Source organism: Triticum urartu, chromosome 2, assembly GCF_003073215.2.
Source record: "Triticum urartu cultivar G1812 chromosome 2, Tu2.1, whole genome shotgun sequence".
Lineage (NCBI taxonomy): Eukaryota > Viridiplantae > Streptophyta > Magnoliopsida > Poales > Poaceae > Triticum > Triticum urartu.
Window position 1 is genome coordinate 717,080,203 of NC_053023.1, and position 26,666 is coordinate 717,106,868.

A 26,666-nucleotide genomic window follows, 5' to 3' on the forward strand; every position below is an offset into this window, starting at 1 on the left:
CCCCGACGGCGGCCGTCGGATCCGTGGATGGCGGCGCGTGCAGCGGCGGGAGCGGAGCCTCGGCAATGGCTATTGGATCTGCGGATGACGGCGGTTGCGGCATGCTCTTGCTCGGTCAAAAGACCCGGTGACAACAGCCATAGCAGATGGGTCCAGCCTGGGCGGTTTGCATGTCCAAAACGTGCTCAGATGGATGGATCCAAGCCATGCTGTTTGCATGTCCAAAACATGCTCAGATGGATGCAATCCAGGTTACTGGTCACTGCTTCCTTGTGTTGTATGTGGACGTGATCCAGCAGCCTGCTCTCGGCTATTACATCTGCCGGTGCCTCGCATAAGGACGTACTTAGCCGCAGAGACGAGCACCAGGACGCGCCAGCCCCTCGCTTGGATCCGGCCTGACCATGCCAGCGTCGGCCGATCCGTCACTGAACTGCGGATTTTGGTGGCCATCATAGGTTCTTCGCAGACCGACGACGGTAATATGCCTTTCGTGCTTCAGTTCGGGCAATGACACCCCGACTAGGTGGGACGGTGGTGGTGTCGATCATTGTGGCGACCACCCCGACATGCGGCAGTAGGCTTGTTGTGAAGCGCGGTGATCACCGAAAGGTCTTTCTAAGGGTGCTCTCTCAAGATCCGGTGGTTTACTTCGGCGGGGAGATAAAAACTATGGACGGCGCCTTGACGCAAAGGGATTGTTTGTGCAGCACCTGAGCACATCGCATGCAGCTGTTGGGATCGTGGAAAAGTGGTTGTGACAACACATATGATGTCGATAGTGGTGCTGCTTGAGCACCTGGTCTTGAGCTCCGGGGTGAAAGCCTAGGTCTGACTCGAGTTGGTTATACCTGGCAATGGCGATGCTTTTACATCGTTACCTTCTTGAAGGCATTGCTCAGATATGCTCGTTCAGGTTATTTTGGGTCAAAACCTAGATTCTGACCTTGGATGGTTGGATCCAGTGACGGCGGCGCTTGAGCGCCAGTCCCTTCCTGAAGGCGTTGCTGTTGAAGAATCTCGTCGGTCGTGTGATGTCATGAGATGGTTGGTGCGGATACAGTCACCGATTTAGTTTGCTGATCACCGATCTGATGATTTGTGTTTTTTATCGCCTATGCATAGCTTTGGTCTTATTTGACTTTGCTATTTATTGGCGTGTTTTTTTATATGTGTGCGTTGATGTTGTCTGTGTGCATCTTAGTTATGCAGAGACCGGGTATGCGCTCATTATATTTGTATTCTCTTGATGCTCCATTTTAAGCCAATAAAATTTACCCTTTGTCAAAAAAAACTTTTTTTTTATAAAAAGACAAGCAAATTCTAGGAGGCCCGGAATGCTTGAAGTTGCTTGTCTCTTTATTCCTTCTAAGCGAACCTCTAGAGACTCCAGTACAAGCGGCATCTAGTTTTGCTCACGGTGTGGCATAGACAAGTGTCCTTTTACATTTGAAGAATGGTCCTGTAATAGATGGTTGGTTTTAATATATGGGTTTTGGCATTTTCGCAAGAAAGGGTTTAATTTAAGTCTCGCAGATGCAATTACTCCCAAATACACGTCATATTTATTTCTTTTGTTTGTTTTATCCTATCGAACTCACCTCCATGTATTAGATACATTCATACATGACAAAAGGTACTTACTCAAGCATATACAATCAATAATCACCAACGCCACATACAAACTTTTATGGGACACCCACTACGCAGCACCCATGCTACAGGCATCTCATAGCTATTTAAGGAATCTTTATTTATGATAGTTAAGAACAATAATCCTCTAGTGCTGCAGATATAGTCCCGCTGCTTCCATGATGGCTTGTTCCAATTTGTCACAAAACGATGGGCACTCCATGTTTAGTGCTCCTTGACTTCTCTGTCTCAACAAAAATGGTGAGATGAAATGGTTAGGCCCCTGATAGCAAAAGCAACTATTTCTGATACATGTAAGTGTAGATTTTAACACAGAAGCAACACACACAAGGACATAGATTCATTTAAAATAGTACTCCCTCTGTTCCTAAATATAGGGCGTATAGGTTTTGGCACGGAAATTAAAAAACGCACGTGGAGGGAAAATTTCACAAGTACTGGGCGAGATTTCACTTGACTAATTGACATGAGAAAATAGAGGAGCTTGTCTGATATAAAGAAATATAATCAAATCCCTAAAAAAAATTATCCAAATAAGTGATGCAACGCAATACACCTTATATTTTGGATTTTTTCTCAAAAATCTATACACCTTATATCAAGGAACGGAGGGAGTAGAATAATTCAAAATTTTCGGTTTTTTTTGTGGTGAAAGATGCTTGAGAGCGTGATGTCCGTGCCAAATTCCAGAGCATTTGGACATCTGGGTAGCTCTCAACAAAAAAAGATAAATTTGGGGTCTATAAATTTTTTTACTATTTGTGCACTGCTCGGACCTGATTTTTATTACTCGGATGTCTGAATGCTCTCATACTTGACACGAACATCACGCACTCAAGTATCTTTCACCATAATTTTGTTTAAATTTTATAGTATCTATTTTGAATTTACTATTTATAGGGTGTAGATGAGCTCGGGAGCCGAATTGGATATTCCCACAAACCAGTCAAATATTTCCTGATTATTTAAGTCATGTGTGCGTGAAGAAGTCATGCATGTTTCACATATCAGGACAGTACATTAATAAAAACTCTATTGGCATGTTTTTTTCTTTTGAGTTTGAATTGGCTTGCTATTCAGTACTGCACAATAGTTACACCTATTAACATATATTTATTTGCTAAAGGCGATAAAGATATTGTTATTTCTGAGTTGGCCAGTATACATCATCTCGAAAATAGTTAAAGAAAAGGTATCACGGCAGACTGAAAGTACTAGAAAACGAGCATGATACTATACCTCTAGAGAACCTAAAGGGCCTCACGTATCACCTCTACAACATATGGGTGATTTACGGAGTCTCTCAAAAAAGCCTCTCTTCATGACTTATGTTTTGGAAATCTACCAAAATGCATAAAACATGCTCCTAAATTCTAAATTTCATTTTATCTAAAATAAGTCCACATTTCATGGTGTTAATAATTTGGTTTCCAAGTAGTACGTAACTTCTAAAGTGATGCAAAACGTATCTTTACGATTTGGTATGACACTTTTAAGAGAAATAAATAATAACTATGTGTCATGTGTGGTGATCTATGATATGGTTATTCTTTACTTTCAACTTTGTAAAACCCATATACCGATTTTAAAAATTAATAAGGCTTCTTCAATCGTATGTTTGAAAGATGAAAGTGTAAACCCACAGTGTATTTGTCAAATATCCCATGCATTTACAATATTGGTTGCACTGTTCTTGAAATAATAAATAAATATGGATTTGGTTTCTGTTTCGAAAGAAAACTGTGTGGGCTTCCTTACGTTGGTCCCTCTGATAAATGAAAATGGGATCAACCTGAAGTTGCACTAGTAGATAAAGGACATAATGTGAGACACATTAGTCCCGGTTCGATTTTGGCCCGGTACTAATGGTACCATTAGTGCCGGTTCAAATGGCTATGCATTAATGCCGGTTCATGTTGAACCTTTAGTATCGGTTCGTGCCATGAACCGGTACTAAAGGGGTGGTGGCAGGCTGGCGTCAGGTCGGGGCCCCACGATCACCTTTAGTGCCGGTTTGTGGCACCAACCGGTACTAAAGGGCTAACCTTTAGTACCGGTTCGTGCCACGAACCGGGACTAAAGGGGTCTGACCTTTAGTCCCGGTTGGAGACACAAACCGGGACTATAGGGCAATTTTCAAACTCTACCCCCTCCCCCTGTGTATCGCCATTTCAGTTTTGAAAATAACAAAAGAAAATGATAAAAAATTCAAAAAATAAAATTCTTCAAGATCTAGTTATATTACTACATCTACTAGTTAGGAAAATTAAAAAACTTAAATTTGGACATGTTTTGCAAAAAGTGTTATGAAAAAGTAAAACGGCCATAACTTTTGCATACGATGTCGGAAAAAACGTATAATATATCAAAATGTTCAGCAGGAAAATCCGCATCCGATTTTGACAGCCTACAACCTGTTTGCAATTTTTTAGAATACTCAAATTCCAAAAGAAAAAAAAGATATGCTCAAATTTTAGTTTTTTTTGGTTAAATCTGGTCAAACTATGGTCAAACTACTTATTCAAGAAGTATTAATGTTACTACATAATTATTCAAGAATATTAGTGTTACTAAATAATTATTTCAATTTTTTTGAATTTTTTTCAAATCTGGTTAAACTATGGTCAAACTGGGGTCAAACTTATTCAAAAAATATTAGTGTTACTACATAATTACTGTTTTTTAGAATAATAGTTTCAAACTCAAACGGTGAAAATGTGTGACCTAATGCTCAAGCTAATCTGCTGAGGGTTAATAGGATTGACATCTTACATTTGTTAGGAAAACAACAAGTGTAGACTTAGAAAGTAGGGGAATAGAACTACGAAGTTAAGCGTGCTCAGACTGGGGGAGTGAGTGGATGGGTGACCGGCCAGGAAGTTAGACAATTTGGAATGAGTGATCCACACTTGATAAGTTAAGATGGGCGATTAGAGACTAAATCATCAAATAATTCAGAAAATTGGAAATCGAAAAAAAATCAAATTTTTTTCCAAAATTTTTAGAATTTTTTTTCCAAAAAAACACCTTTAGTACCGGTTGGTAACACCAATCGGTACTAAAGGTCCCCCATACCATGGCGCGAGCTCACGCCACGTGGTGGGCCTTTAGTGCCGGTTGGTGCCTAGCCGGTACTAAAGGGGGGCCTTTAGTTTCCACTCTTTAGTGCCGGTTGCAGAACCGGCACCAAAGGCCCTTACGAACCGGTGATAAAACTCCGTTTTCTACTAGTGTTGGACAATAAAAATTATCCAACCAACTTTTACTTAGTCTTGGTCGGCAAAAAGCCTAACAGTGGCATCCATAACTATTATTGTAGAAGTCCATCATGAATATCTAGACACTGCCAAGACGGTTTTTGTAAAATAAGAAACAATTAAGGTTGTTTTCTACACAAAACCAACTCAAAACTGGGTTGTCCCTTGAGACATAATAGTCTCAATCTAGTCTTTCTGGCACCACTTTGTCAATCCTTGTTGCCGACCCTGTGAAGAGGCCCCTACTGTGGCCGCCACAGTCACCCTAAGGGAGCGAGGTGGTGCAACCAATTATACCAGGTCTGGTGGGTATGCGGCGGCTCTTTCGAAGAAGATTCTATAATGCATATGCACACTGATTTTGCAACTATGGCTATTAATTTTGCAATGCCTGTGTGCGCTTCTTAAGTGTAGCGAATGTTATTTTGTGCAAACAAGGATACATACACACCTCATTGCTATTGTGCCCTTTTGGTGTACAACACAAATCATTTGAGGTAAAGAGTATTTTGTGTGGTGCAACTAAAATGCCACATCGGCGACATGTCTCTATTTTAGTTGCTCTACACACAAAAATCGGACAAAAATGCATTCTCACGCCAGTTCGAGTAAGACTACCTTTGTGTCATCTGCATCATCTGTAAGTTTGCCATTTATTTGAAATGCTTTACATTTAGTAAGTTGTTATTCGGTTAGAAATCTATGTGTTCTGCCTGTATGACTCATTGACCTGTAAGAATTCCCATATCTTATCTCTGAAGCTCAATTCCAATGACAGTGCTGACAGTCACATTGGAACGTGAAATCTGAGTATTATTGAGAAGACTTCAGGGTCAGCACATAACAGATGGTTGAGCATATATAGCTCTACACAGTTGGCGAATCTCCTAGGTAGGCTTAAACAGGCTTGAGCCTGCCCTCCAGCGATGCCAAATTTTTTTAGTACTAGTTTGAAACTTCAAGGCCCAGCCCAGCCACTCAATAGCCCTTTCCAGCCCATCAATTTCCAGAGCAGAGAACCATCTCGTGCAGTTGCTCGCTCGCCTGGATTTACACTGCCCTAGCCCCTAGCCGCCGGCGGTCGCCGGACCCCTCCTTCGCGCTGCCGCCGGTCGCCGGACCTCTCCTTCGCGCCGCCGCCGCCAGCCCACCTCCCCAAATCGGCGCCCGGACCGCTCTCCCCTAATCTGGTCATTTTCCCCTTCCCAAAACGGCGCCAGACTGCATCTCCATCTGACCCGTGCCCTCCCTAGCGTGGCCGTGGATTAGAGGAGGGGGGGCTTAGTTCATTGTTGGGCGCCTAGGCCATCCGAGCTGCTGAGCCATCGGGCTGTTGCTCGCTGCTCTACTCGACAGCTCCTGAACCCGAAGGTTGTATTCTGTACTGTAGTATGTAGTTCTATACTCTGTAGTTATTTGTAGCTAGCTATTTGGTTTCCTATTTGGCTACTAATTCATGCTAATGAACTAATGGTAGCTAGTTGTTAAAAGTGGTTAGTTAAACTGTACAAGTACTAGAAAAGAGAACCAATATGGCTAGCTGTGTATATAAGATTAACCTAGTACTAATCGCTATTCTTGTTTGTAGAAATGAAGAGAAAAAGAACTTTGCACAGCTGGTTTGCAAGCAATTCAAATGCTCCCCTTGTTGTTTCCGAACCCAATGCTCGTCCAGTTGATGTTGTTGTTCAACCAGCCTCTATTGAGAACATAATTCATCCTACTCCAACAAATGAGAGAACTAATCCCTCAACCGATGTCGATGAGAGCACTAATCCCCATGCAAATGAGAGTACCAATCCCCCAACTAATGAGAGCACAAACCAACCACCAAAGCATCATATACTGGAATTCCATCCAAGTCAGATTTTTGGTGATCCGGCTGATCGAATACCAATAGAAGATTATGCCCCTGAAATTCGAAGTGAAGTGAGAAGAGCTTATTTGTTGAAACAAAGAAACAAAGCTACTGGGCATAAATTTGAAGTGGGATTGGATGGTAAAATTTGGAGATCCTTTCAACCACAATGGCTAGATAAGTTTGATTGGTTGGAATATAGTGTGAAAAAGGAGGCTGCCTTTTGTTTCCCTTGTTTTCTTTTCAAGAATCCATCACAAGCGGCTAGATTTGGCAATGATGTATTTACAGTAGATGGTTACAAGCGTTGGAAAACTGCTTTGGGAAATTTTAGGAAACATGTTGGTGGTCCATCTAGTTACCACAACATTGCTGTGGGCTTATGTGTTGATTTCAGCAATCAAAGGGCCAATGTGGCTACCAAAATGCGAGTATACAATAAAGAGGCTGATATAAAATATAAAATCCGCTTGACTGCATCATTGGATTGTGCAAGGTATCTCATAGCTCAAGGGGAAGCTTTTCGTGGACATGATGAATCCTCCAATTCCGTCAACAAAGGCAATTTTAGGGAGTTCTTGGACTGGTATAAGGACAAGAATAAGGATGTGAAAGATGCATTTGATAAGGGGCAAGGCAATACACTTATGATATGTCCAGATATTCAAAAGGACCTTGCTACATGTTGTGCATTGGAGGTAACCAAAGTCATCAAGGAAGAGCTTGGAGATAAGAATTTCTCGATACTTATTGATGAGGCTAGAGATTGCTCAATAAAGGAGCAAATGGCAATAATTTTGAGGTAATGCATATGAATTTCTGTCTTTAACTTGTAGCTTCCCAAACTTGCATAGTCATTGTTCATTTCTGTCTTTTAACTTTTATCTTCCCAAATTTGCAGATTTTTAGATGATCACGGGGAGCTTCAGGAGAGATTTCTTGCTATTAAGCACATCACAGATTGTACATCTGCCGGAATTAAAGAAGCATTGGTCCATGTGTTGGAGTACCATGGCCTGCCTATTAATAGGCTACGTGGATAGGGTTACGACGGGGCTTCAAATATGAGAGGAGAATTCAACGGTTTGCAAAAGCTAATTCGTGATGAGAGTCCATATGCTTTCTTTGTTCACTGCTTTGCCCACCAGTTGCAGTTAGTGGTTGTCACAGTGGCTCAGTGTTGTCCAGTTATTGCTGATTTTTTCAACTACCTTCCCTTGATAGTGACTCAGGTGGGTTCATCTTGCAAAAGGAAGGATGCATTGCTTGCAAAGCATCAAGACAACTTGATAGAAATGATGGAAAATTGTAAGATATCATCTGGAACTGGATTACATCAAGAAACTAACCTAGCTGGACCAGGAGCTACTCGTTGGGGCTCACATCTTAGAACCTTACTTCGTCTGTACACAATGTGGAATGCAGTGGTGGATGTGCTTGCAATTGTGGTCGACGATGCCCGGGAACACACTTCTCAAGGTGGAGCTTCAGGTTTGATCATACAGATGGAATGCTTCCAGTTTGTGTTCATCATGCTATTCTTAATAAACTTGTTGAGCATCACTAATTTGCTATCACAAGCTTTGCAAAGAAAGAAACAAGATGTTGCTGAAGCCTTGCGTTTGATCTTGGATGTGAAAGAAGCTTTGCAAAATATGAGGGATAATGGGTATGAGTCATTATGCGACCAAGCAAAAAACTTCTGTGAGGAACATGGCATTGAGGTGCCAAACATGGATGATCTTGTTGGAGCTATGGGGCAATCTGTTCGCAGCAAGAATAAGGTGACTCGATATCATTATTTCAAGGTTAGCATATTCAATGTTGCTCTTGATGCAACTCTCACCGAGATGAATCATCGATTCAATGAAGTTAACACCGAGTTAGTGGATTGCATGTCTTGCCTTACTCCAACCAACAACTTCTCAAAGTTTAATGTTGACAAACTTATTCGACTTGCTGAAATTTATGCTGAGGATTTTACACAATCTGAAGGGCTGTTGCTAAGAACTCAACTTCCAACATTTCTTACAAATATTAGGAGAAGTGATGAATTCAATGGATGTTCGGATGTTTCTACCCTTGCTCGGTTGATGGTTCAAACAACAAAACATAGAACTTTCCAATTGGTATATCGCCTCATCGAGTTGACATTGATTCTTCCAGTGGCAACTTCCTCGGTCGAGCGAATTTTTTCAGCAATGAAGATCATTAAAACTGATTTACGCAATAAGATATCGGATGATTGGCTCAATGATTTAATGGTGTGCTATTGCGAGAAAAGGATATTTAAAAGTATTCCCGATAATCAAATTATGATAGGATTCCAGAAAATGAAAGATCGCAATGGACATTTGCCTCGTGAGTACAATGTGATTTCTTAGAGGTATATCTCAGTTTTACAAGTGTTAGTAGTCACTTATTGATGCCTTATATTGGTATACCATTATATTGCTAATACTTATGCTAATTTTGACAGATGGCTTCCAGTTGGATAATTGGGCATCTATTTCTATATATTGGTTTCTAGTTGTTCTGCAATACCATTAGTAAGCAACATTACTATCATTGTTGTTGCTTCTCTAGTCTTTTGTATTGGTGTGTGCCCAGCAGTACTCTGGAAAATTCTGAGCTAATTTGGGGTACAAGATTTCATATTTCAAAAAATTCTGGCAAATTTTAACCTTCTTTGGGCAAAAGAATTAGGAGTTAGTGGCTTTTTTTCCCACCCTGTTAACTTTGAGCCCGCCCTCGATTTTCTTCCAAGATTCGCCACTGGCTCTACAACATGGGCACAATACAGAGTATCTGACATCAAGACTCTTCTCCTCATCGGCGTGATTGGTCGACAAAATAAACGGCAACACATTACCAACAAAACAGATATGTTTATTTATTTGTTTGCTCATTACTACTCTATATATTTTAGCTAGCTAAGGACTTTGTTGCATATGTTGGTCACAGACATTTGAAAAGATATGAACGTATTATGAAGTGCAGCGGCATTATGAGATGAATGTGGATGTGGATGTATATGTGATATGATGAATTTGCAATGGATGTTTACCATGATTTTCTTGTGGATTTGGAATGCAGGGCTAGCTGCAAACATATGTTAATTTTCAGCCCTAAAATGAAAATACAGGCATTTCTAGGGTAGAAACCGCCTATAATACCATACTATTGGATGCAATTGATCATAGAATACCCCTTGCAATTCACAAGTATTGGAGGTGGTTTTTGTCTAGAAACCTCTTGCGGCAGGAAATTATCATAGACGGTTCTAGAACTGCCTCTAATACTAGGAACTAGGAGTATTATTAGCGACTATTTCCTAGAGGCGAAACTCAAAACCGCTTGAGAGTTGTGTATTAGAGCCGCCTCTAATGTCTGTTTATATGCTTGAGGGTGGCCATTTACTCTGTTCCCCGGCGAGCCACTGCTACCCCATCATCATTTCCTGGGGAAAGGTCCCTTCAAAACCACCATTGTCTCTGGCTGAGAAGTTCCGAGGGGCATTTTGCCACATTGAATGCCCTTTATTTCACATGGACATTATGTGTACGTGGTAGTGGTCTGTGGTCAACCCTCCAAGCATGCAGGTAAGGACGGAGGCGGCGTGGGTAGGACCCTCTGGTAAATCACTTACTGTACGTACGGTAGGTTCCAAATTTCTTCTGAAGAACTGTGAATAACTTGGCAACCTTCAAATAGAACTATGACCTCTGATACATTTTAGTTGCATATAATAGTCTGACAGATAACTAAGGTATAAAACATGGCATACAAGATACAACAAGGCATGCGTGACCATATGAGTTTACAGTTAATATCCAATATTAGAAACATGTGTGTAACTCGTAAATGCTATGTGCGTCGTGCTATGCAAAGGCTGGACGATTATATCACCTTGATGCATCAATTGAATCAAGATGTCTTTTATCAAAAAAGAAATACTGGTAAATGCTATGTGGTGGTATATGATTGTGATGTGTGTTGTATGCATCCACCTTATGATTAGTATTAACAGAAAAAGATTTACCTGAAGATGGAGGTTATAGAACATTTTGTTCCCAAAGGTGGAGGAAGTCGATGAACTGATGAGCTGAAGTCCTTCGTTCTCCAGTACATTGATACACCTGGAAAGAGGTAGAGCTGTAGCAGCATCCGTATCTCTTGACACGCTGATCTGAACCATGATTTCCTTGTCGTTGAGGCAAGTAGCGGACACAGTTGGAGCTATGCTGCCGCTCACGCTCAGTACCCCTGGTTTGCAGTTGGCACTAGCCAGTTTTTCTTTCTTCTTCTCCAGATTCTCCACCTGTTTCTGCAGCTCGGGGATGTACTTGAGCGCTCGACACACCGTCGTCGGAATGCTCAGTTTCTTCTGCAGAACCACAAGGCAGCAAAGGCACATCAGGAACTCTTGATTCCTCTCATGCTACCTCTCCTGACACTAATATTATAGATATAGCTATAGCTTACAGTGTGGTCGGTGTCCGGGAGGAGGGAACGGAGAGAGAGGTAGAGCTCGTTGAGCTGCTTCCGGCGGTCGCGCTCGTACGCGTTGTGACTGAGCTTCTTGTGGGAACCGGGGCCGCCGGAGCCGGAGCCTGACGATGCCGCGTTTGCCGGCCTCCCGGAGAGCTCGCGGACGATGTCGTCCTCGAGAACGTCGAGGTCCAGGTCGAGGTCAACGTCGAGATTCGGCCACGGCGGTGACGGTGGCAGCTGGCCGGAGAAGATCTGCGCCTCCAGCGGAGAGAAGCTGTTCGCGGACGGGTCCCCGTATAGGTGGTGATCCATCACAGGCAGTTGGGCAGTATTTTTGGAAGGCTGCAGATGGAACGTACTAGCTACCTAGCCTTGGCAATATTCTTTGTAGCGACCAGAAGTAGCGGCCAGTAGTAGTAGTGGAGTTTCTAAAAAAAAAGCTACTAGTAGTGGAGAAAGATATCCTGAATCCCTAATCCAATTTTTGCTGTGATGATTAAAATTGACTATCAATCATAGGCCCAATGGAGTAGCCAGTTCCAAAGTCATTGGCTTATATTTATAGAGCGAGAGATGATGTAGTTTCGGTACTACAATAGACCTCCCATTATTAAGTATTCTGATTAGAGATGTCATGCAGTACTATTTTAATACTAAACCTAAATTCGAAATCCTCTTAACCAGTATGATTCTTGATCACTTGGAAGAAGAGACGGAATGGGAAAAGGACAGCTACAAAACCTCAGTTTAGCTTTCCCACAAAATCCTCTTATCACTTATAGAAGACGTTTTTTCTCCATCGTACTACTAGTTATCTTTTAGTCACATATTTTATACTCAAATTTTAATGACCACAAATATTGTAGCCATACAAAATACTAACTGCTACCGATTATGCTAAGAAATAAACCATTGTCTAGCATGTTTTTTCTTGACATCTCTATTTATGACGTGGAGGCTTATGAAAGTGATGTTTTCTTAGGGCACATACAATGGTGTCATCTTAGCAATGCCACCTAGGATGAAGTATGAGTTTGAAGGGAGAGAAACGACAATAAGTTTTATTTCTTTTATTGAAGGGTTTTCTCTTCACACTTTTCTATATTTTTAGGAGTATGCAAAAATTAATTGCTAGAGATAACACTAAGAATTAATTGCTAGAGATAACCACTACTCCTCAGTCTCGGTGCATTAGGCATCTAACAGAAATCAAATAATCCTAAAACGCTAAGGCGCGAAACAGTAGTACTAGTTGAATGCATATTAATTAGACCATATCTATTAATTGGAGGACTAATGCATGCAATTTCTGCAGCACGCTATTGGGATTTGAAGGAATCTCCTAATCAATAGCACGTCTTCAGTTGAGAAAGAAATGATGTGATTGGCTTCCTCTACGATTCAATTTTTGTTCTAGCCCAATCTCTTCACGGCTAGGTTGCGATGCACCTTCTCAGATGCCTAATGCACCTAGACGGAGGGAGTATGATTCTTTTAGGAGTATGCAAACATAACAAGTGAGGGACACATACCTTCCGATGATGCGGAACACATAAAAATGTCTTATTAATTATTGCAGTAGCCCTAAACCACTATATATGATCCAACAATGCAAACAAAGCAAAGGGTTTTACATTATTCTTGATGTAAATCGTTTTGGGTGAGAAGATTTGCTGAACCAACAGTTTCATGTTTCGAGACTGTAGATGTCGATTGTGTTCCACTCAAAATCCATGCCACGTGCAAAGTATCCAATTTTTTTTGTTTTTTTGGAGCATGGTTTTTTTTCACATCACACAAAACATATGAGTTCTTCTTGGAAATTTGCATGCATGTATATATAAGACACAAACATGCACAATGTAAGCAAAACAAATCTTCTTAAATTTGAAGTATTTTTTTATGTTATTGCCTATGTGTTTTGCATTAGTTCGTGTGCTAGGCGGGATTAAAAATATGCTAAGCCGCAATAGCCTACAAAACTAGCTCCTATGTCCACATGAAAAAAGACAGATAGTCAAGGTTCAGCTGAACCATGGGTCAATAAACATTTCTTATGGTTCGTTTTTGATAAACCGGAAGAGTCTGTAGTTTATTGTTCTCCATTCTTGTACAAACTTTTTTGTGTGTACTGGCAAGTAGTTGGTACTAGCCTAGGCGGCCTCTATGGTGGCAACACACACGCTTCAACCAATCTTTATTTTGTTTTATACATATACAATATCAAATAATATTAGATGAATTGGAAATTATTGAAGTAATAACGGTATGGACTAGACCAACAGAAAATATTTTGGGAAGCCAACTGTAGATTCCTTAAACAAAACCCCAAAAGAGTACGAATGGATATTTGTTGGGACCACTTCTAACGTAATAGGACCACTAGATTCTAGCCTTCCCTATATAAAATTCCAGCTTGTGATCAAGAAATCATTCTTTCAATATTTATTTCCTCACTTGTTATGTTAATTTGAATTGCTTGTGCTTTGTTCATGTGGCCACTTTTCAAACACGTAGGCCTACACCTTGTCTCAGCTGGTTTTGTAGGATAGTTATATAAATATGTGTATATCTTGTAGCACCCTTCTTAAAGTCTCAATAGGGAGCTTGAGCCGCATCTCAACTTTCATTCATGTTTCAGAAGAAAATACTAGAAAGATATGATATGTGAACCCCCTCTTACATGATTTCAAACCCTATGATAGAAGACAGTGCCATCTCTCTGTCATTCAACACCTATAATCTAACAATTGCAATAGATTTTATAGCTGAATACAAAATTGGATATGATTCAAATTGAGAGAGTTTATGCGAATTTGTGCTGCTAAATGTGGTGAAGCACGGTGATATCACCTTATCCGACCATTCATTGCCGATGATATCACCGCCATGATTTGTAAATTAATCAAGATAAATGTCCACCATTCATCCCCTATGCACCCATCTCATTCCTTCTCATGTGCTGTATGTGCAAATATTTTTTTCTCGGGTATGTACGTTACGCATTCAATGCATGGTTTATGTGCCAACTTTAGATTTCATGTAGTACAAGCTCATTCTCTCGCGGCACCCTCTCTGTGCCTTCACCAACTTGCCTGGTTATTTAATTTTCTCGATCTTCCCATAAAAAACACATACCCCTTTCCAGGTGTCGGCCTAATATTCGCTTGACTCTACGTCGACATGATTGGCCAGATTCTACTCCCTCCGGTTTAAAAAAATATGATGTTTTAGATATTGATGTAATTAGTTTTTCTCTTTTGCTGGAAGTAGTTCTTTCAGGTACAACTGTGATCATCAATTTCTACTATGGTAGTATAAACCCCGAAAAAATATTTACAAAAAAATTAGGAGACAAATCTAGGGCTATGATTTTAAGGTTTATAGTCTAAGTAGTATTTTTTTTTCATATGGCATTCTTGTAGTCTGAGTATTTAAAATAATATATTTTGAATAAATGAAATATTATTGATTTACATGTTGCGCCAAGGCAATAGAATTTCATCGAGTTCACACCCTGCCTAAACCAACGTTAAGATGACATAGGAATTCACAACTTTAGAAATCAAACTGATGGTATATCCAAAATGCATGCCACGTATATGTGAACCAGACTGCTGAGAGATTATTTTGGTTGGAAAACCAACCTCACTAACAATGGAAATAATACCACGTAGACACTGTCCTAATGTAGTGTTAACTAATGGATACCAGTCATGAGAACAATTACATTTGCAGTCCAACAACACTGCGCCCATCAAAATGTCAATTATTTTCGTCTGCTCCCTCTCTTCTTTATAAATAGAATGGCAAAGAAGCTTAAGGCAGGCGTGGGATCAACAAGTACTTGGAACACGGACGCCAACGAAGATTTAGACTAGATTAACTTTTGCTATGTTAAAAAACTGTCATATTCGCTTTTGTTTAATGAAATATGTCAAAAATTTGTTGAATTCGGCCTGCTTTAAATAAAAAATTACAGTTTGTTCAAGTACATTTGAAATGTGTCTGGACATTTAAGGTACACGGTTGGATGGTCGTCTCATATTTATAAAGTTTGTCTAGCCTGAGTATTTTTGGTCTTCTGCGGGTTTTTTTTCTAGAGATTTCGAGAAAAATGAGGTACAACGACTTCGATGTGCTTTTAGTTTTATCTGAAAATTTCGTTTTCCTTGTGTCCTGAGCTGGTGTAATTTATCCAGTAAGTGGAAAAGGTGTGATGGTCATTCGTGTAAAAAATTAGTGACAACACGCCAAACAACGAAGGATTCCATTTGCACCTGCTATGGAGTATCTTAATCCCTGTGCTATACGTTTTCAAGGTACGGCAGCGTATGGGTGTGCGTGCACGTAGCGCGGGTGTCGGCATGGTGACGCCACGCGCTGTAGACGCGCGGGCACGCGGCCGCTGCGTGCCGGCTCGTGCCGCCGAGCTTTATCGCTCTTGCTGGCGCCTACACCTGCCATGCTTCATCTCTTCCAGAGTGTCTGAATTGAACGTCTTGCTACATCGCAACGAAGGTCTGATGTTAGTGCCCCTGAACTGTGAGAAATTTTGCACTAGTTGCTGGTTGTGGTGTTCCACTGTGTGCTGCTCGACTCGCAAGGCCTCTAACTATGACTAGACGAAAAGCTTGAGCTGATCAATGTTTTTAGCTTGTTATAAGATTAATGAGCTTAATGAGCAAGCAAACGAGTTTCGGGAGTAACTCCTTTAGCTTGTTAATTTCGCCAGCCTACGTAGGGGCTCAACCCACTTTGGCAATTTCCTCACCTCCATCTTCTGCCTATGACTGTTTCTTTTGCTTCTGGTTGTAGCGTGTTGCTACTATTTTTAAAGTTTAGATTATGCAAATGTGCACCAGACTTGTGTATTGCACGCACTATGAACTATTTTGAACGTCCTTGTTTAATTTATGCTTTTGTATATTTGTGATGGGGTGCTTCTATGTTGCTTATTACCTTAACGAGTACTCATGAACACTCATGATCTTAACGAGTTCATACGAACCAAGCTGAACATGAGTTTTGGCCTATTAATATTAATGAGATTAATGATAACGAGCATAATGATAATGAGTTGAACGAGTAGCTCGGTAATCCAGCCCTACTTCTAACGGCCGCGTGGGGAAGAAGCCTTCGAGTTGCGTCTATGGAGAATTATTCAATTGGGATGTCCTCGAATCGGCCATAGAGGCCAAACGAATCAGCAACAGATGCCAAACGAATCGATCATTCATCAAAGTCGAACAGGACATGGGCATGGTGCTATGTGACCTGGCCTGCCTTAAAGGTTTGGAAATGGGTCCTGCTGCACTACTTCTAGTCCACCTGATGCCATGGTCTCTATTTAGATCGTATAAGGCTTAATATTTTTCCTTTGGATCTGTATGCATGTCCTACAGGGTCGGCCCATTGGGCTTCGAAGATCTGCCATCATTGAGAATGTGAAATGGAGGGAGCAACTATTTGCCGCTCGAACCGCTGAATTTGCCGCTCGTTGTGGCAACGTGTCTCCGTTTAGCAAGGATCATTGGTTGGAGTGCAATTGAGGACCACATATTTGCCGCTCGCTGTGGCAAGGTGCTGCCGTTTACCATAGTAGAGTTCACATATGGGTCTGCCCATTCGCACGACACTATAGCGAGCTAGCTGCTATAGGGACGACTATTTCCAAAAAAAATTTGCTCATTTTTATATTCGGTTCTTGAAAAGAACACCGATTTGTTTTAAAAAAAGTGAACGTGTTTCAAAACGATTTTTCCAACACTTTTTCTGAAACAACAAACATTTTCAAAAACTTTGAGAACATTATTTGAATATTTTATATGCGCATACATTTCTTGATATTCTGAACATCTTTTTTTTCAAATTCCTGATGTTTTTTAAAAGTGAATATGTTAAAATTATGAAAATTTATTAAAACTCTAATTTTTTAACAAGAACCATTTTTATAATGTTTTAACATTATGTTCAAAACACACATTGTATTTGAAAACACAATAATTTTTAGAATTGTGAACATTTTAAATGAACACATTTTTTTGAAAATTTTAAAAAAATTCTAGAAATTCTAGAAAAAATAAAACCTAACTTTCGCAGAAAGCCTTAAGAATATTTGAATTTCTTTAAAAACTAAAATTGAAAAATAAATGAAAAAAATAGTCAAAGAAGAAAACATGAAAAATGAAAACAGAAAGGCCCAAAATCGTAATGAACCATAGAAGAATTATCGAAGGCTCGTAAAACCATAATCAAATACTACCCACACTGCTAAATGGGCTGGCCAACTGAAGTGAGCGCTTGCTTCTCTTCTTCCATCTGAGATGCAGTGAGAGCTATGCATCACCCCTAGATCTTGCCTCTAGGTTTTGGGTGGGTAAGCTTTTCGAGGCCGGCCTAATACGGGTCCGGAGGAAAGGTTTTTAGGAAAGTTTTTGATTGTTTTTTTTCGCGAAAGTTTGTTTTTGTGGTGGTTTTGATCAGTTTTTCGCTCGGTTCGTTTTTGCTGTTTTGTTTTTGTGGTGGGTTTTGACCAGTTTTCCGCGTGGTTTTTTTTCCTGTTTGTTTTAGTGATGGTGTACGTGTTCCTTTCCACAATAGTTCATCAACTTTCTCTTTTTATCTTTTCTCTCTTTTTTCAACACGCACAAAATATTTCCGTATACACGTTGATCTTTTCAAATACGTATTGCACATTTAAAAACACAAGCTTTTGAACATGTTTTAAATATGTATTTAAAACATTCAAATACTTGTTCAGACAATTTTTTACATTGTATAATTTTTTTAAATGTCATGAACACACTTTTTGAAAATTATGAATATATTTTATAAGTGTCACGTACATTTTTCTTGAATGGTACAAATAAATATTTTTCAATTACATGAAGAATGTTTTAACACTAAATAATTGTTTTTCAAATTCATGAACATTTTTCTGTAAAGCAGGATCATTTTTATATCTAAATTTTAAAACTTCATTATTTTTTTAAAATATTGCGAATATTTTTAACACTGCATAAACATTTTCTTAAATGTCAGGAACATGTTTTAAAAACACAAGAAAAATAGTTTGATGTATAGCTTTTTTAATGCCATTAATACTATTTAAAATTTGTCGTTGTTTTTTTAACACTGCATAATTTTTTTAAATATGTCACAAACATTTTTTCGAAACATGTGAGTAGTTTGCTGATGTATTTTCTAATGTCAGTATTTTCCCGAAATAAGGAAGAAAACAACATATATTACGCGATAAAATAAAATGAAAAGGAGACCATGAATTCTATCTGTATCCCATGATCTGTGTAGACATGTAACAAAATTAAATGAATTAAGAAATGAAGCAAACCGGCTGGCCTATTACTATTTTTTTTCGTAAGCACATATTTTTCCCTTTCGTAAGTAAAAAAATGTGATGGGCGTGGTAGGAATATGTATTTGGATTCATTCTCATATGGCCTATTTTATCAACAATGATATCAAAAGGGATTGTTAGCAATGTATAGACCCAATAGTAAGGAAACATATTTCTTGTCCAGTTTGTGCATCTTTTTCACTTGTATTTCATATTCAATGCCTAGCCACCACTTTTTGTTCTTTCTCAAACATGGATTTATTTAGTAAGATTCAAATTTTAATTTTTGTTAGTAATTTAAACCCCAAATCTGTTGTGGTGTAAAAGTGGATATTAACTGGCGGGGTGCTGTCATGGTGTAAAATTAGATAGTAATTGGCCAAGAACTTATTTAAACATAGTATCTATGAAGGGATAATATGATAATGGAACGTTCAACCCAATGCGCTTTTCAAACTGTAAAATAGGATAAGTGGTATATCCATACTTGGGGAAGTTTTGGAGGCCGAGGAATAACTTCTCTACAATAGTTTTTTGAGCAAACACTATCCTCTACGGATGATCCACCATCTTGTATTTTTCTCTTTCTCTTTGAATCGGTCAAAGAAATAGAAATAGAGAATGGAGTGAAGAGGTAGGTCGAGTGATAATTTTTATTTTCATGTTGCCTCTTCTCGTTGGTTGCTTATAGACTGCCATGATGGAGCCCATCGTACAGGTGGCTTCAGTGATCACATTGTGGTTGAAGCCTCGGTCTGGTTGGCCATAGTGAAGGAGAAGGCGACGTAGATGACGACATAATCATTGACTATTCTCCCCGCATAGGTGAACGCACCGAGGAAGAAGGGTTCTTAGTTTTTTTGGTATTTCTTCTGGATTAGTGTTAACGTGAACACCTAGTGTGGATTTACTGTTTTTATTATTCTGGTTTATTGGGGTGTATTGTTCAGCATTACAATTCAGGTACTCGTACCCTTTTTAGTTGAAGGGACTCATACCCTTTTTTTAGTTGAAGGGACCCGTACCTAATTCGTGAATAACAGACGCCAGAATGGAAGAACCTCCATCCTCGCACCAAAAGCCACTCACAAACCCTAGCCACTTCCATTTCACATATCATCTCCATAGCAACCACCATCTTCACCACCGCATCAATCCATCTCCAAGATAGCCATACTTGCAAGCATGTATCGCATCCCCCAAACATTGTAAGATGTATCGCCAATAAATCTTTCATCTTGATGTGTTCTTCAACGACATCTTATTGCGGTCCGATCGCCATGTGTGAGTAATTCGGTAAGGCAATGAGTTGAGGTATAGATTTGTAACCCAATGTGTTTGTATGAGGGATCGATGGAATGACTTTCAATGAATGTCACCTATGTGTAAATTGCATCGTAGTTGTCTCTTGTCACTCTGACGTTCTTCGACCATGCAGGTACCCATGATCATGGAGTTCAAGCCACGAGGAGGTTAGGAGCAAGGGGGAAATGAAGCGCTATTCTAAACACCAGTGAGAGAAAGGTTTAGTACGGTAATGTGAATCCAATCATTGGGGAGACATGAGTTGTATTCATTAAACATCCAATGCTTTTGTCCTGTTTATCTTGATTACTAATGGTAGCGTAGGGTGGCATTTTGACGAGTGTATATCACATGCTTACTTTTTTCCAGCGCAGACGTGTCATACAATCATGAGCAAAAAAATGCTTGGTATCAAAGAAAGAAAGCCATTATCCATTCGATTTCATGGGCGATACTAGAAATATGCCTTATTTCAAGGGGCCAACGTGCAAGATTCCCTGAATTGAAATGCTTGCTTCTGGAACCACCTCGTGCTTTCTGCCTGTCGCGCGGTCCCCCCTAATTTGTGGGCTCTACCACATGCTCCCTTGCCTAGGGGTCACCGTTTTAGCGACCACTGTGTATATATATAGAGGACTGTCCTTGCCCCCATGTGCCAACCTACACATTCGCTCGCATGTGTCATTAAAAACTCTACCCATTTACCAATTTAGGTGAGGCTCCTTGCCCCTAGTGACTAGAATGAGGTACTAGCGGCCATGTGCGGTGGCGGGATCCTCGCGGATCTCGACATGCCCGCGGTGACACGGAGGGTGACGAAGCTAAAGCTGTGGCCGAGAAGAAGAAGCCCCGGCAAGGCTGTGGCGGGGGCCGACGCTTTTCAAGGCTTGACGTGCTTGGGGTCGGGCTTGAGATGGAGTACGAAGATGTGGACTTTGAAGAGTTTGAGGTTCGCTCCAGGGACTCCGACTTGGATCTCGGGCGTGGTGGATGGCAAAGGAGGATGACGACGTCGAGGTCGCCGAGATCATGCTATTCACCACCGTCAAGAGGTCCCCCTCCAAAGGTATCGACACCACATCACTAGATCTGGTTTTAATCCGTCTATTAGGATTATACTTTCCATCCTTGTCTATTGTAGTATCACATTTTCTCATTTTTAGGTAGGACATAAAAGTTTGAAATCGCATATGGTTATATTTTAAGAGGGTTAAACATTTTCTTATGTTGTTTAAGCTTTAAATATATGGTTAGATCACAGCCCGAGGTGGAGCTAGGTCCAGAACCCCTGGTTGCGTTCGGGTTGTGACATCCATGCACACATGTGTAGCATACTATGGTGAACTATAGTAGGTCCATCGCCGAGTGTGAACCTCGCTCCCCCTTGGCTGTAGGTAGCACCAAACCAGATAATAAGCTTGTCTGCAAGAGACTTTCCTATTTTCACATGGTTTACACTCTTACATTTCCTGGTTTCATTCGGTTTACGGTTGTATGTTTTCTGATTTCACGCGTACACTCCTTTTCTCTCTCTAGGTACATCGGCGATACAAATTTATGCATCAACCTACCCCGAAAGACTACTCTGAAGTTACATTTTGCCATTTTAAGGTAGGACACAAGGTTGTAATGACGTATTATGTTGAATGTTCTTGGATATTTTTAAAATTTTCTATATATGGTTGACACAATGTTTATGCTATTTGAGTATAAAAAACTCAGTTGTAGATTTTGTATGCAAATTCTCTGGTTTGGCCCAGAGCTGCTGCTTCGTTCATGCATGGGCCAGTCTCATCATCTAAAAAAACAAAGCCATTCTCTGATAATTTCTTCTCGGTGCCAAGTAAGGCACAAAGTCATGAAGCAATCTCGCTATGTTATTTTATAAAAATGTTAAAAATCTCTATATACATGGTTAGATCATGAACACATTATAAAAAAGTTCCAATGCTCATTTACAATTCATGAACTAATCATACAATAATGCTAATGATTTCACATACACGATGGTAACTGAATGGAGCAAGTAGATATGTCTTATTTACATGGATCATAGAGTTACAAAGTCATTTATAAGGGGATATTGGTTGAATATTAAATGAATATAAGGTCGGCGCCATCTTAGTTTAAAAAGAAATGTTAGATGTCCATATACATGGTTAGATCAAGAATGCGATGAAAAAGTTGGATTGCTAACTTATACTCCCTCCATCAACTACAGGAATCAGGAACTTTGCCGTCTGCCATGGCTGAAGGCAAAGGCATGCCTGACGGACGGCAAAGGCCTTTGCCATTAGCCAGTAGATGGCAAAACGTCCGGCTGAACAAGCTACGGCAAAGGGCACTTTGCCGTCTGCTGGCGGACGGCAAAGATGCAAAGGCCTTTGTCGTCTGCTGGCAGACGGCAAAGGGCATGGCTCTTTGCCATCTGCTGGCAGATGGCAAAGAGACCAAATAGGCATTAATTCTGTTTCTTCTTATATCAATTCATTTTCACACACACACACAAACACCAATAGTAGCAAGTTGTATCCATACACATACATAGTTTCATCAATATTACACAGTTTCATCCATAGGTAGCAAGTTTCACAAAGTCAAAACAAAAACTAAAGACAAGCACTCCATATCTGAAATTACAAGAAATGACCTAAAACTAAATATCTATTTTGCTAAAACTATCTTATTACTAAGATCTTGTCTGGATCTTCTTCTTTTCTTCCAACCTGCATAACAAAAACACTAAGAAAGAGAGAATGGGTTAGGAGTAGAAATGTAGCATTTCACTTGGTGAAACGCAATGCTGTAGGAGCCAACACTTGAGATCAAGACAATCTTAGTTAAGCTCCTGTTTTTCAAAGTGATCTTAATTAGAAAGCCAAATAGAGTAAACCAATACCAAAGAGCCAAAGGAGAGAACCATCCAAGGACCCATCAAGAAGCCACCACAATCCGGGTAGTACGATTCCAATAATCCGGGCAGCCTCGCCGGAAGCTCCGCTCCGCGCTGGAAGCCACCCGGCTCCGGCGGCCACCTCTCTCCTCCGTCCTCCACCCCGGAGGCGGCGCCCCACTCCCCCCCTCTCCTGCCGCGCGGATGGCGTCCCGCGTCTCCCTCTCTGCCTCCTCCTCGTCGGAGGCCCCCTCCCCCACCCCCATGCCGCGGCCCCAGATCTGCTCCATCATCGTCCCGCAGGTGGTCGGCTCGGCCTTTGGTCCCATCGTCCAGGGAGGCGCCGGGGCTGCTGCTGTTCCTCGTCCTCCGGCGAGGGCGGCGGATCCCCATCGGTGGTAGACCCAGCGGGAGCGTGGCCATGGAGGCCAGAGGCAGCGCTCGCCTCCGGCGCGTCGTGCGCATGCGGGTCGGCTGCTCAACATCCCGGCGCCCAGGCCGCGCCCAGACTCCAGGCTCCCCGCCTCTCTCTATGGGTGCTGCTATAATTGCGGCCGCGACGACGACCACATCTCGGCGGAATGCAAGAACCCGACGCGCTGCGTTCGTTGTGGTGGCGACAACCACACCTCGCGGGGCTGCACGCGGCCGCGCAGCTCGTCTCCGGAGTCACAGCCCCCGCGCCCGCCGCCGGCACTGCGTCCGGCCCCGGTTTCGTCCTCCGCTTGCGGAAGCCCCCCCGCGCCTCCCCCGCCACCGCCGCAACCCGTGGTGCTGTCGCCTCCGCCGCCTGCCCCCCCTCCCCCGCCGGTGCGGTCCGCGTTGGGCGGTCTTGGTGCCAGGTTGCCGGCGCGGAGTCCGGTGCGAGCACCAATGCGAGTGCGGTGGGCCCCCAGTTCTCCGTGCCGGTGGAGCCGCGCGCTCTGGTGGGCGGGGCCGGGCCGGAGCCGGTGGATTGCGTCTTCTTGGAGGCTGGTGAGGATATTCGGGAGCTGGAGGCTGAGCTTGCCCGGGCGGTGCTGGTTTCCATTGGCGGCAGCCGGCCGGCAGTTGACCCCACGTCGGCGGCCACCGCGATCATCGAGGAGTACAGGCTCAGCCCCCTGGACATCTCCATCAGGGCCTACTACCCCGAGGATTTCCTGGTTCTCTGCAGGGACATGGCTACGCGCAACAGGCTGGTGGCAGGTGGTCGGGCGTCCACGGCGCATTTCTCCCTCGTCCTGCGGCCATGGCTCCGACAAGCCCAGGCCACGGGCGTCTCGATGCCGTTTCTGGTGCCGCTGGCGCTCATGGGTGTGCCAGCGAATGCATGGACTAGGCGCACGGCGGAGGCGGTTCTGTGGGGCTTGGGTCTCGTCGTCAAGGTGGCGGAGCGCACGGCGAGCCGACAGGACATGGCTCGTTTCCGCGTCTAGTTGCGAACGGACGATCCGGCTAGGATTCCTGCTCGGCGGATTCTGGTGGTGGAGGAGCCGGGCCGGCGGTCTTTGCGTCAGGAGGATGGCGCCCCGGATGCTCTCTGGTACCCAGTGGACATCTTCCAGGAGGCGTCGCCGGTGACCCCGCGGCTCGCGCCTCCCGATTCGCCGCCGCCGCCGCCATCGGAGGGCGCCGACTCTAAGGAGGACTCTGGTCGTCCTAGTCGCCGCGCCCGCTCGCGGTCTAGAGGTGGGCGGTGCGCTGGCTCGAGGAGTGGGCAGAATACCGGGGGCGCGTCCCCGCCGGCGCGCTCATCGGCCGTCTCTGCTCCGTCGGCGCGGCAACAGGAGGTTCGGATTAGTCCATTGGAAGGTACGGTGGATCAGAGGGAACAGGTGGGGCCGCGGCCTACGTCCGGTCCGGCTGCCACTGCGGAAAGCGTCTGCGGGCCACTTGCGCAGCGCCACGTGACAGGCGCGCTGGGCAGGTTGGGAGACCGGTCGTCTTCGGGATTGGGCACAGTCCAATCGCCCACGTCGTCTCCTGCCTCCAGAACTGAGGTGGGCCAACTGACAGCTGGGGATAAGACTCCTGTGTGCACCGGTTCCTATGGTCCTTTCCGTCAGAGGTTAGAAGACGTGGTCGCGGCCCACTCGGAGGGCGAAGTGGAGCGGGACTGCCTGGCGCCGGATCCCGTGTCGGGCAGCAATACCAAGGAGGATTCGCCAGGGTCTGTCCGGATTGGGTCCTGGGACCTGCTGCTACAGGACACCCCTGTACTCGTCCCCACATCTGTCCATGACCCCACGCGCCTCCCGCCCGAGGACCAATACAAGGATGGGGAGGATTCGTCCGGCCTGCCTGGCCTATCCAGGGCCACCTCCGCCTTGGGGATTGAGGAGTTTTCTCCTATGGGCAGCAACATGGTAGGGCCCATGGTGGATTCATGCATGGATGTGACTACGTGCATGGTCAGTCTATCGCCAATCTCGCCGCTGGACGTACCTGGTGAGGGCGTTGTGGGGTCTCGCGGGTTGGATGTGCCGCACCAGGAGCAGCTAAACCAGTTTTGCGAGGAGATACGTCGCACGCTCACGCCCCTTCTCGCGCGACCGGCAAGCCGTGCGCCAGCGGGGAACTTGAAGAGGTCACAAAGGAGGAGGACACCAGTTTCTAACCCGAGGAGGAGTGCACGTCTGGCCAGGGGCGTGGGAAAAGGGTCTGCGGCGTCCAAGCAACAGAGAGTGTTGATGAGAAGGCTTTTCTTGGCGAACGAATGCGAGGAGATCATGGATGAGACTCTACTCATGTATGCGGAACTCTTCTCCAAGCAGCTCACTAGCGAGCAGATTGCCGCGATCCTCGCCCTGTTTGGGTGGGACGCGTCCATCTTGTCGATGCAAGAGCAGGAGGAGCCGGTGGAGGCAGGGCATTGACTGCCAACCTTGGTGGTACGTGGGCCTTTGTGATGGCTATACAACCATACAAAATGCTCGTGTGGAATGTGCGGGGCTTGAACTCCCCGGCACGGCGGAACGCTATTCTCCAAGTAGTGGCTATGGCCAACCCGGCTGTCGTTTGCTTCCAGGAAACCAAATTGGAGATTGTAGCCCCGGAACTAGTTAGGCATTGCCTCGGTAATAGAATGGAGAACTTCTTCTACCTTCCAGCGGTGGGCACACGGGGTGGCATCTTGATTGCATGGGACGCCACCGTGGTGGCGGTGTCAAACCCGCACCAAACGAACAACACACTCACGGCACTAGTTAAGCTGATCGAGGGGGGCGAATGGTGGCTAACCGGTGTGTATGGGCCTCAGGGAAGCGAGGCCAAGGTTGAATTCATGCGGGAGCTGGTGGAGACACGTGACTTGCATGCTGGCCCATGGACGGTGGTAGGGGATTTCAACCTCTTGGTTAACCCCGAGGACAAGAGCAATGATGCGGTAAACAACAGGATGATGGCAAGGTTTCGAACTAAGCTCAACCAACTGGAGCTGCGTGAGATGTACTTGAATGGGAGAAGGTACACATGGTCCAACGAGAGGCAGCGACCCACGCTCGAGAAGATTGACCACGTCTTTACATCTAGCTGCTGGGAGGATCTGCACCCCGCATGCTTGCTTACGGCGATGGGATCGGCTGTGTCCGATCATTGCCCCCTGCCGGTGGATTTACACGCGGACTTCACGATGGGTAGGAGGTTCCGCTTTGAGGCCTTCTGGCCAAAGGCGGTGGGATTCTTTGACGTAGTGGACACGGCTTGGCATTCGGTGCCCGGGACGGGAAACCCTTTTGTCGCGTTGGATAATAAACTATGGGCCACCGCCAAGGCCCTTCAACGATGGAGCGATAAGTGGATTGGTAACGCTAAGCTGCAAACCTTGATCGCCCTCGAGGTCATTGCGAGGTTGGATCAAGCCAT

General features: G+C 43.5%; 2 protein-coding genes across 6 annotated transcripts; one reads left to right on the forward strand and one right to left on the reverse strand.

The window, feature by feature from the left end:
* Nucleotides 1-1,551: 1,551 nt before the first annotated feature.
* Nucleotides 1,552-11,747, reverse strand: LOC125540081 (protein IRON-RELATED TRANSCRIPTION FACTOR 2-like). Its single transcript, XM_048703660.1, has 3 exons — nucleotides 11,254-11,747; nucleotides 10,811-11,155; nucleotides 1,552-1,876 (listed from the first exon to the last, which is right to left on the reverse strand). The coding sequence occupies exons 1-3, from the start codon at nucleotides 11,572-11,574 to the stop codon at nucleotides 1,781-1,783; spliced, it is 762 nt and encodes a 253-aa protein (XP_048559617.1). The 5' UTR covers nucleotides 11,575-11,747; the 3' UTR covers nucleotides 1,552-1,780.
* On the forward strand, nucleotides 5,893-26,666 carry LOC125540080 (zinc finger MYM-type protein 1-like). Of its 5 annotated transcripts, XM_048703654.1 has the most exons (6): nucleotides 5,893-6,281; nucleotides 6,499-7,570; nucleotides 7,670-9,129; nucleotides 9,248-9,317; nucleotides 20,143-20,146; nucleotides 26,652-26,666. In XM_048703654.1, coding segments are annotated over exons 3-5 (1,368 nt in total). In that variant the 5' UTR covers nucleotides 5,893-6,281; nucleotides 6,499-7,570; nucleotides 7,670-7,832; the 3' UTR covers nucleotides 20,144-20,146; nucleotides 26,652-26,666. The 5 variants fall into 5 exon arrangements, with proteins under 5 accessions (XP_048559611.1, XP_048559612.1, XP_048559613.1 ...); XM_048703658.1 differs by lacking the exons at nucleotides 20,143-20,146; nucleotides 26,652-26,666 and having other exon boundaries at nucleotides 5,904-6,281; nucleotides 7,670-8,576; nucleotides 8,935-9,154; nucleotides 9,248-9,840; XM_048703655.1 differs by lacking the exons at nucleotides 20,143-20,146; nucleotides 26,652-26,666 and having other exon boundaries at nucleotides 9,248-9,840.

What these genes read in the sequence shown, in the direction of transcription:
- LOC125540080 (XM_048703654.1), top strand. Translation starts at nt 7,833, where the DNA reads ATGAGAGGAGAATTCAACGGTTTGCAAAAGCTAATTCGTGATGAGAGT. An exon ending in TCGCAATGGACATTTGCCTC is followed by an intron (nt 9,130 to 9,247) that starts GTGAGTACAATG and finishes TAATTTTGACAG; the next exon opens with ATGGCTTCCAGTTGGATAAT.
- LOC125540081 (XM_048703660.1), bottom strand. Translation starts at nt 11,574, where the DNA reads ATGGATCACCACCTATACGGGGACCCGTCCGCGAACAGCTTCTCTCCG. An exon ending in TCCCGGACACCGACCACACT is followed by an intron (nt 11,156 to 11,253) that starts GTAAGCTATAGC and finishes GTGGTTCTGCAG; the next exon opens with AAGAAACTGAGCATTCCGAC. An exon ending in TCTATAACCTCCATCTTCAG is followed by an intron (nt 1,877 to 10,810) that starts GTAAATCTTTTT and finishes TTGTTGAGACAG; the next exon opens with AGAAGTCAAGGAGCACTAAA.